Source organism: Eleutherodactylus coqui, chromosome 1, assembly GCF_035609145.1.
Source record: "Eleutherodactylus coqui strain aEleCoq1 chromosome 1, aEleCoq1.hap1, whole genome shotgun sequence".
In the NCBI taxonomy this organism is placed as follows: Eukaryota; Metazoa; Chordata; class Amphibia; order Anura; family Eleutherodactylidae; genus Eleutherodactylus; species Eleutherodactylus coqui.
This window is the reverse complement of record NC_089837.1, coordinates 95,836,178-95,846,512: the sequence shown is the minus strand read 5'-3', so window position 1 is coordinate 95,846,512 and position 10,335 is coordinate 95,836,178. Positions and strand designations below refer to the sequence as shown.

The 10,335-nt window shown below is 40.4% G+C and overlaps 1 protein-coding gene across 1 annotated transcript; it reads right to left on the bottom strand.

Annotated features, from left to right (window-relative positions):
* Positions 1-1,409: 1,409 nt before the first annotated feature.
* On the bottom strand, positions 1,410-9,951 carry LOC136623689 (sialidase-4-like). Its single transcript, XM_066598202.1, has 4 exons — positions 9,751-9,951; positions 4,275-4,530; positions 1,933-2,491; positions 1,410-1,854 (listed from the first exon to the last, which is right to left on the bottom strand). The coding sequence occupies exons 1-4, from the start codon at positions 9,949-9,951 to the stop codon at positions 1,410-1,412; spliced, it is 1,461 nt and encodes a 486-aa protein (XP_066454299.1).
* Positions 9,952-10,335: the final 384 nt, after the last annotated feature.

Sequence of the window (10,335 nt, the reverse complement as noted above, 5' to 3'; positions counted from 1 at the left end):
TTAGGGTGGTTTCACATCTGCGTTGGGCCTTTTGCTTTCCTGCTCCGTTCGGGAAAGAGAATCCCCACAGTCCAACGGTTCTGTCTCCGGATGGAACTGAACAGTGCTGGGTGGACTCCATTGACTATAATGGGGTCCGCCTGCTTTCTGTCCAGCTGCCTGGGCTTTGGACGAAAGGATAAGCACTGCATGTATTTCCAGCCAGGATCAGCGATATATAACCTCTGGTCGGAGGTTCTGACACAGATGTGAAGCCGGCCTTACTTATGCAATAAATAGAAGAAAGAACATAATACTTATAGGAGACTAAGAGCCTTTTTAATTACATTTTACATTATAAACATACAGACTTTGAGTTTTGGTGCATCCAGATATGTAGATAAACTGAAATGCAAATGAATGGAGGATAGGGACCTTGGTCCATGCTGATTTCAAAAATATTTTATGGCATCACTTCAGTCAATGTGTGTAGAACCATATATATATTTTTCCATCCTGACCACTACTGGTTTATAATCTAGTACTATATATTTGATCTGCAGAAGCTTGGTGTCAATAATGTCTTTGAAGGTTAGCAGCATTCAAACACATATAACATGAATATAAATGTGCATTTAATAGACAACCCTTTCTTTTCTGTCTTGTAGCTCAGAGGTCATGACTCCAGATACGTCCAGCTGGATTGGTGTCTGTATCGATCCTCCTTACATTGAGACATGGCATTCCAGCTTCTTCATTCTTTTGGCAATGAGCAATATTTTACAGATCGTTTTGTGTTTCTCGCAGATTGTTAATGCAATTTTTGGACTGCTGTGTGGACACTGTGACCAGAAAAAAGTATGTGAGCTAAAGTATTTTTTGTGTTTGTTGACCAGTAGTAGCCATCCGACATCCCATGGATGATTGTTGTTTAAAACCACCATATTTGTGCATGGAAACAATAATGGCAGGAGTCAACAATCGTTATCTATTTAACCAATGCTCCCTAATATAAGGAATCAAGTGGGGCTTGTGCATCAACTGTTCAGAGAACAGTTGGTCCGCTGGAACAATGCCTCTACAGCGCCACCAATTGGAAGGCAGCATTCCTGCAAGTTAAAGCCAGGCCTTGTCAAAATGACTGGAGATATAAGACAAAGCCAAAGTCTTCTCCCGAAGGAAAAGATGACCATGTACAGACAGACTGCTTCAGGGTTTTTGCCTTTCATCAGTGTGTAGTAGGTTACTGGCTTGGCTGGGTGAGGGGTTTATGATGCAAGTCAGGGAGGTTATAGTTTGTCTTTAAGGAGAAGAGCATGCATGGCCTTTTAAGTCTCCTCACACCTTCTAGGTGCTCTCTTTAAGCAAAACTATAACCTCTCTGACCCCTTTGAGAGGTAAGACTTTGCCATTATCATTCTCAGAGTCTTTTAAGATGTTGAACAAATTCTTTTTATACCATCTTGTTTCGATGATGGATGGAGAAAGGCAGAGTTGGGGGGCAAGTTCTGGATAACTTCGTATAGTGTAAACATGCTGAATGATATCTGCTCATAGGGAGATTTTATACCATTTTCATAAAGACAACCAAAAACAATTATTGGTGCAGTCTTCATTGCTCCAAGTTCTCCAGATTGTATCTCTATATATGCTAGGTCAGAGTAGGCGCTCGGTCCTTCATAGATAATCCAAGGGCTGGTCCAGCTATCAGAATCTTTAGGATAGGGACTGAGGTAAACACCCAGATTCACACGGTTTTGAGCACTAGTTGGATGCGAGTACAAGACCCAAGTAGGTAACTGGAATTGGTAGTCAGTCTTTGAAAGACTTCTTTGTACTTGTAAGTTTATTAATGATGACTGCACCATATTATCTCTACTGTCCATGCCAATTGTCTGCCCTTTTGTCGGTTTGTGAAGCCTTGCTTTACAGATATTGCTCTTTCTATCTAACTGATAGCGTTCTAGATTGTTTCCACTTTTTTGAAAAAACGGATTTACTCCTTTAGTTCCAATGTTAGTTCCTATGTTCGATGTCTTAGCTAGACTAATTGCGTTCATGAACTGCTGCAAAAGTACATTTTGAGCATTAGGTCTTGAGGAAAATTTTAGTGGAGCAGGAAAACCAATTACACTGCCATGGCATCCACTAGGTGTCTCAACCAATTTTTCCACTAGTTGCCCTTGCTGGAAGAAAATACCATTATCGGAGCTCAAAGCTTGCACTCTGAATCCTAAAGAGCTTCTGGCATTGCAATACAAGACATTGCTGCCATCTTCCTCATCCACTGACACCAGTTGGCATTCCACTGTTTCCAGGTTTGGCACTAGGTCTCCAAATGTCCAAGTCTTCCCATGATCATCGCTGCGGAAGGCAAATGCTCGTGGTGTAGTACGACAGAGCTTCCCAAAGCAGTCTCTGCAATCTATGTGATAGGTGTAAGCAGGTAAAAGGAGACGACCAAATTTTAGCTGGATACCATGTCCTGGTCCCAAAGCAAAGGTAGCCCACTCTGCAAATAGGAAGTAAAATAGAGAAATTAACCCCTTAATGCCACAAGATGTAAGCAACAGGATGTAAACTTATGTCCTGTGTTTAAAATGTCACCAAGGTGGCAATCACATCAACATTGTAGTGATGCCTGCTAACATAGTTAGCAGCTAATCACTACTTGCTGCTGGGCGACCAATCGGAACAGTCCTGTTCCAGTGATTGGTCAGTCAGTGTAGTGACAACGTATGATGTGTCAAGTATAAGGACAAGAGGGATGTCCTTATATTGAGCACAATGCATAGCCATAGCAGTAACCCCTGCCCAGTAAGAGGTACCAGTACAGAGACCCTCAGACCAGACTCTGTCCTTGACTACAATAGGATTGACCTGTTTGCTCAAACACTTGGGCCGTACAATGCAATGCTGAAAACAAGGGTGTGGTATATAAAACTGGCTTTGTACAGCATACAGGTGACACTCTATAATGACTATGTGCTATATCAATGTGTGGGCCAAAGGGGCACCTTCCTTGAATTCCAGGAGGAGGTCATCAAGTCCATAATATTTGGAGACCAGTAAGGAGAGGGAAGCTCAGTACTTCTGGAAGTGAGGTCACATGTATAGTATCAGGGCAGCATTTTCCTAGTGAAATTTCCTCTACTAGTAAGAAGGGAAGGACCCAGAAAAGGTGCAGAGTCTGCTACAGACAAGGGATTAGGGAGAACACCATTTATCATTGTGGAACGTGTCCCACACAAGCAGGCCTGTGCATACAAGATTGCTTCACAATATACCACACTTCTCTGGAATTTAAATTCTATTGTGTTTAACCACTATTTTATGTTTAACCCTGATGTACTCCGCACAACTTATACATGAAGACACATGCTGACCCCTCTGAGTCCTCCCATGTGCCCAAACAGCAATATACATCCACTTACTGGGCATTTCTGTGCTCAGGAGAAATTGGCTAACACATCATGGAGTGCTTTTTTTCCTATTGGCAAAAATTAAGAATCTGGGGCTAAACTTATACATTACTGGGAAAATTTGAATTTTTAAATTCAAATTAAAATGTAAAAAAAAAAAAACACCAGTCGATGAATTCCTTTAGGAGTCTAATTTCTAAAATGGGGTCACATCTTGCGGATTTCAAAAACACTGGTACATCAGGGGTACTGCAAACACAACATGGCATCTGAAACTTACTCCAGCAAAATCTGCATTGATAAAGCCATGTAGCGCTCCTTCCTTTCAGAGCCATGCCATCTGCCCAAACAGCAGTTTACGTCCACAGATGGGGCACTTCTTAAAAACTGCAGAATCAATTTAGCCTGAACTGGATGGATATATGTCTTTTTTCAGCCTTACATACTATGTTACTAAGGTAATAAACGTTTTGTTGTATTTCACTGCTAACTCCTGCTGTGTTTATAGAAAAAAAGGATTTTTAATTGAAAATCTGCAAAGAGATAAATGAACTGTTCTAATTTCTGATGTACTGTTTCAATTTCTGTGAAAAACTAAAGGGTTAAAAAAAACTTCCTAAATGCAGGTTTAAACACTTTGAAAGGTGCAGTTTTTAAAATGGGGTGATTCATGTTATATATATATATATATATATATGCTCTTAAATCCATGGCAGAGATGAATTGGTCCTGGAAATTTGCTCGTAATTGTGAAAACTTACTGCTAAACCTATATACTATGTGGAGTCCTAAAAGTGATCACTTTCTTGAAAGTTACTCAAAAGCTATAAAAAATTTTGAAATTGAATATTCATCTATCCATTTTCTTTGTACCTTTTAGTGATTCTCCAATGACCTTCTGAGTCAAATCTGTGACATCACTCCACGTTCTGCCTTGGTCCAAGCTTGTGACATAACACAGTCTTGCTAGATTATGGCCAGTGATGATCTGGTAGGATTCTGTGACCCTACCCTGGATAGCAATGAAGAAAAGGAAGATCTGTCCTGTAAAGTCATCATAGATCGGACAAGGGTTCATTGAGCGGTGTCCAGGCAAATGGGCTTTCTCCACTGCAAACATATCCTCCCACTGCAGGAAGACGTAATAAGACTTTAATTCTAGATATTTTTATCAATACATTTAACTTCAAGAAAATAAATGTATAATAACCATCATGTTATTATGTTAATAACACTTCATGTACAATTGTATGTTATCACTGTAAAATACATTAATTTTAGATATCAGGACTTCATTGTATTGCTTCCTTGGCCTTTAGACTGTGCCCATCTATAATTTTCCTATATGAAGTAAATCCAGTACTGGAATCGTTCCAATTACATGTTATTCACATAGATACATAATAATGGATGTAGGAATCTGACGCATTTCGAGCACACCATGTTCTTAATCATAGCTATGATTAAGGATCCTTGGTGATAAAAATGTGTTTGTTCCAGAAAAAACTGTTAACCTGAATTTATAGGCTTTATGGTTAATTTTGTACTTCAGTATTTCTAACAGCTACTGTTATGGCCCGTGTGGATGAGTGTATGAGTTCTGAGCCCAGACACAGTGACAACTGAGAAATGCTCTGCAATTGGTCACAGTGCTGGGCAGAGCCTGTGCAAATCAGAGAACATGTTGTGTGAGGTTGTGCAAAGTGAAGTATAAAAAGTGAGATGTGGCACCCAGAGGCGTAACTTGAAGATTCTGGGCCCCAATGCAAAACCTGGAACGGGGCACCCAACTATAATGCTTTATTCATAGTACTGGGCTCCCTATATGGAGAAGCTAGGCCTTATGGCCCCCTAAGGCTCCTGGGCCCGGGTGCAACCGCATCCTCTGCATCCTCTATAGTTACGCCCCTGGTGGCACCTATCCTGTTGTCTGTTATTAAGTCAACTGCGCAAGGAAGACTGAGCGAGTGGAACAAGGTTGGAAGCCTATGCAAAAGGCAGAGTCATTTGAACTGTGCAGTAATTCTCTGGAGCCTTCTGTTCAGACTGGGGTGCCAGTGGGAGCTGATCATTTACTGCTGCGTTGTTGGGAGAGTGAGAAAAATATCCACCACAAGGACTGTGATTCTTAAAAACGCTAAGTGTCATGTTGAGTACCCACAAAACTATGAGAGGACTGATAATGATTAAGAAACTCAATATGCTTCACAAAGGCTTGTTCTTTTTACATGTGGGGTATTGCAATCTTACCAGAGAATCTATAACAGGAGACACTAAGGCCTTATAAACCTTCTTTGGAGTTTCCTGTTGTCATTTGACCCCAAACTTCCTGATGACGCTTGGCTGTTCAGCAAAATCTTTCATAAGGGGGAGCTAAATTCCGTTTTTAATTTGCTAGGTAGGAAAACCCTAGACTTACAAAGTTGACAGAGACGCTGTGCGTTGTTTCGTCATCGCGTGGTGATGTCATGACGGCATATGAATGCTCTAGTGTATTTAAGGAAGGGAATCATATATAGATGGATGCTTCAAAAAGGGGCTGTTTGTCCCGAAACTCGTTTGCATCGTCACCATGGGTAGGCTATTTGTTATGTATGTTATGGTATTTTTGTTTAATAAAACTAGTGTTTGCTAATCCTGGAGGATTGTGACTTGGACATCCCGCCGGTGGAGATATCTTAAGGCCTTTTCATCCAAAAAAAGGGGGGTCTCTAAGAAGTAAGTGCTTCTTTTTCAACATAAAAAGGAAATTTGTGTACACATCCCATCCATATAAAGAGCGCGGAACCACATATATATTTTGTTTGTTCTGGTTCTTTCTGTTATAAGATTTTTGTTCTCATATTTTTAGTTGATTACCAATTAAATTTAATTTTTTTTACAGTGAATGTAGTATAGTGAATAATTTTTTATGAGAAATTGTTGTATCCAGCACATTAACAGGGGGTCCATTAATTTCTGCATTAAGCAGAGACACAATACACTGCAATATAGAAATACTGCAGTGCATTGTTCAAGTGCTCAAGAGATAACATGTTCTAGTTCTACTAGGGGATTAATAAAAAATGTAAAATAAAGTTCAATTAAAATAAATACATATTGTAGCAATGTCTACAAGGGAGTTGGGTCGGCAACGTCACAGAGGCTCACGTAAGGCCCTTTTACATGAGAAGATAATCGCTCAAAGATCGCTGAAAAGACAGTTTGAGCGACAGCTTTGAGCGATTATTTTGCAAAAAAAATTAATTGGTATTTAAGTAGCTACTTAAATACCAATTATGTATGCAAATGGAGCCCGGGAAATTTAAAATCTTCTTGCTCCTGGCTACTAAAGGTAGCTGAGAGCCTGGATCAGTGACCAAGGGCCGCAGTGAGCAATCTCTGGTCATGTGCTCGCTGCTATCCTATGAATAATGACAATCACGTAAAAGTAAAAAGGCATTTGAAGTTTGATGCTCCTTTCAGCTTGGGCCCCGTTGTGCATACGGACATAATATTAGGGCCACAACGGGTATGTTTCTGAACACAGGACAAACAGGGAGATCCATTTTGGGGTAAAAGTCTTCATTCATGTGTGTGCTGTACAAAAAAAACTGTTTTTAAAATGACACAATTGCCAAAAAAAACCAAAAATCGTAATTTTTTCCTTCTGCTTTGCTTAGATTCATTCAAAAACTGTGGGGTCAAAATACGCAGTATACCCCTAGATGACTTTGTTAAGGGGTCTAGATTTCAAAATGGGGTCTTTTGTGGCGGTTTTCCATCATTTTGGCTGCTTAAGGGCTCTACAAGTGCACAATGGGGCCTAAAACACCTTCAAGCAAAATGTCTGTTCTGAAAACCACCAGCTGCTCCTCTAGCTTTGGGCCCCATTGTGCATATGGACATAATATTAGGGCCGCAATGGGTATGTTTTTGAACACAGGACAAACGGGGATAACCATTTTGGGGTGCAAATCCTCATTTCATGTGCACTATAGAAAAAAAACCCTGTCTTTAAAATGACATATTTGCATAAATATGACATTTTATTTTTTCTCCTCTAAATTGCATTAACTCCTGAAAAGAAACTATGGGGTCAAAATACTCAGTGAATATATTAAAGGGGGTATATTTTAAAATGGGGTCATTCGTGGGGGTATCTATCATTCTGACACCTATGAGCCTTTGCAATCTTGGCTTGGTGTAGGAAAACAAAATGTCCGTCTTCTAAATGGGTAAAAAATTTTTTTTAATTTTTTCAAATGCGCATTCAGAATAAAGTAAATAGATGGAAATGTATGTCTTATCAAAAATCTGTACAGTATGTTTGCATATATTTGAGATCTTGCAATTGAAAATGTGACAATTTGTTTCCCAATTTTGGCGCTTTTAATAAATATAAGCAAATTCTATCGGCCTATTTTTACCACCCAAATGAAGTCTAACATGTGGTTAAAAAACAATGACAGAATCACTTGGATATGCAAAACCTTTACAGAGTTATTTTATGTTAAAGTGACGTCAGATTTCCAAAGTTTGTCCTGGTCATTAAAGGGGTTGTCCCGCGGCAGCAAGTGGGTCTATACACTTCTGTATGGCCATATTAATGCACTTTGTAATATACATTGTGCATTAATTATGAGCCATACAGAAGTTATAAAAAGTTTTATACTTACCTGCTCCATTGCTGGCGTCCTCGTCTCCATGGTGCCGACTAATTTTCGGCCTCTAATGGCCAAATTAGCCGCGCTTGCGCAGTCCGGGTCTTCTGCTTTCTTCTATGGAGCCTCTCGTGCAGGATGCCGGCTCCGTGTAGCTCCGCCCCGTCACGTGCCGATTCCAGCCAATCAGGAGGCTGGAATCGGCAATGGACCGCACAGAAGAGCTGCGGTCCACGGAGGAAGAGGATCCCGGCGGCCATCTTCACCGGTAAGTATAGAAGTCACCGGAGCGCGGGGATTAAGGTAAGCGCTCCGGTAAGCTTTCTTTAGGTCCCTGCATCGGGGTTGTCTCGCGCCGAACGGGGGGGGGGGGTTGAAAAAAAAAAAAACGTTTCGGCGCGGGACAACCCCTTTAAGGCACAAACAGGCTTTGTCACTAAGGGGTTAAAAAATAAACTTTTCTCGCAAAATACACATTGTCATGTGGTTATGCTGCTAGACAACTCCTAGATCCTCTCTTCTCTCTTCTTTTCTCTTTATCCGGACCCTATCTGGCCACTGTCTTGAACATTTTGTTCTCTTTCTATTTGACAATTAATCTCAGCTTGTTTTTCTGCCATCTATTATCTATCTAAATCTGGTATTTCCCTTTCAGGGTGTGGTACTACCATAACTCCTTGGCAGTACATTTGCTGTTTACGGGTCATATTTAACTCCAATCTTTCTTTCATTCCCTATATTCAATCCCTTGCACACTCATGTCACCTGCACCTCAAAAACATCTCCAAAATCCGTCCTTTTCTTACTATGGAAACAGGAAAAACTCTTATTGTTGTTCTGATCCATTTCCGTCTTTACTACTGTAACTTACTACTAAATTAGGGTTGCTCATCGTGAACTGCTAGGTGATAAATGTGGGCCAATTTTTGCTAAATTGGATCAGATAATCCATTACAACTTTTAGTTTGGAGCAGAAAGGACAAGTGTTGGCTTGGCACTGCTGCCTTACAGTCCAGGAGTTCTAAGTTTGAATCTAACCTTGATGGGGATTTAGCCAGATACAAATACCAATTTAGCCACATACAAATACAAGGTACTGTCTTTGTAGATACAATCTTAGCCGGCTATTAGAGCATGAGTGCATGTATAAAGTGCATATAATATGGCTCTTATTCTGTTTGCTTTCACTGTTAAATGGGTAAAATATTGAGGACCTATTCTCAGGTTAATTCATCAATGTCAGATCGGTGGGGTCGAACACCCAACACTCCCGGCAATTGGCTGTGCTAGTGCGTGGAGCCATTGTGTTTTGGTAAACAATCAGCCCTGCATACTGTGCAGTGACTCAGAATGGCATTACAGGCTCAGTACCCATCCCTTTAACTTGAATGTCCAATGTAAGTGGTCACACATGCTCAGTAGCTCAGTTACAGCACCCGGATCCTCTTGTACACAGGCAGTAGAGTGAATCTTGTTATTGTACCGACTGGTTAATAAAGCTGAGCGCACTAAAAGCAACTTCTTCTCACAGGCACTGGACACATTAGTTGAATGTTCTGAGAGGGAATTAGAAGAGCACCAGAGGGCATTATATCAAATATGTAACAAAAAAATAGTAGTGCAGCTTCCTACTGTCTATTAGATGACATATCATAAAAACTTGCAAAAATTGACAATATGTATTCTATAATCAGAACCCTTCTGACCTCTACATAGCTGTGGTAAAGAATCCCACGACGTAACACAAGTAGATTGGCATGGGCATCATCAGCGCTAAGCCTCTCTTCTGCAAATGCCAACAGCGTTGACCAACGTGGGATGTAGAGGAGTGCTGGTATACGGTATGTCACGCCATTCTTCTCTCTCTCGAATAGAACTGTGCGAGCAGGAATACGACGGGACCCCATAAAAAACTGAAAGCGTTAGGAGGAAATGCTGTTAGTCTTAAAATTTTTATACATATATTGCCGTGGCAGTAGGAACAGTGATTGTTCTCAACAAGACAAATCAAGTAATCTTGTCGATATGATACCTTTTAATGGCTAACAAAAATACATGATGTTATAGCGAGCTTTTGGACCTCTCAGGGTCCTTCCTCAGGCATAATGGAACAAATCTAAAGACGGATTTAATAAATACACATGATCACATGGGAGGGTACAAACATGATGAACTTAATTTGCACTAGATAAATACCAGGGGCAGAGGGTAAGAGGGCACATACATGTTGGGATTAATAGCATTTAGATAAATACCGGGGAAGGACGACCATAACAGTAAATAATTAGTCC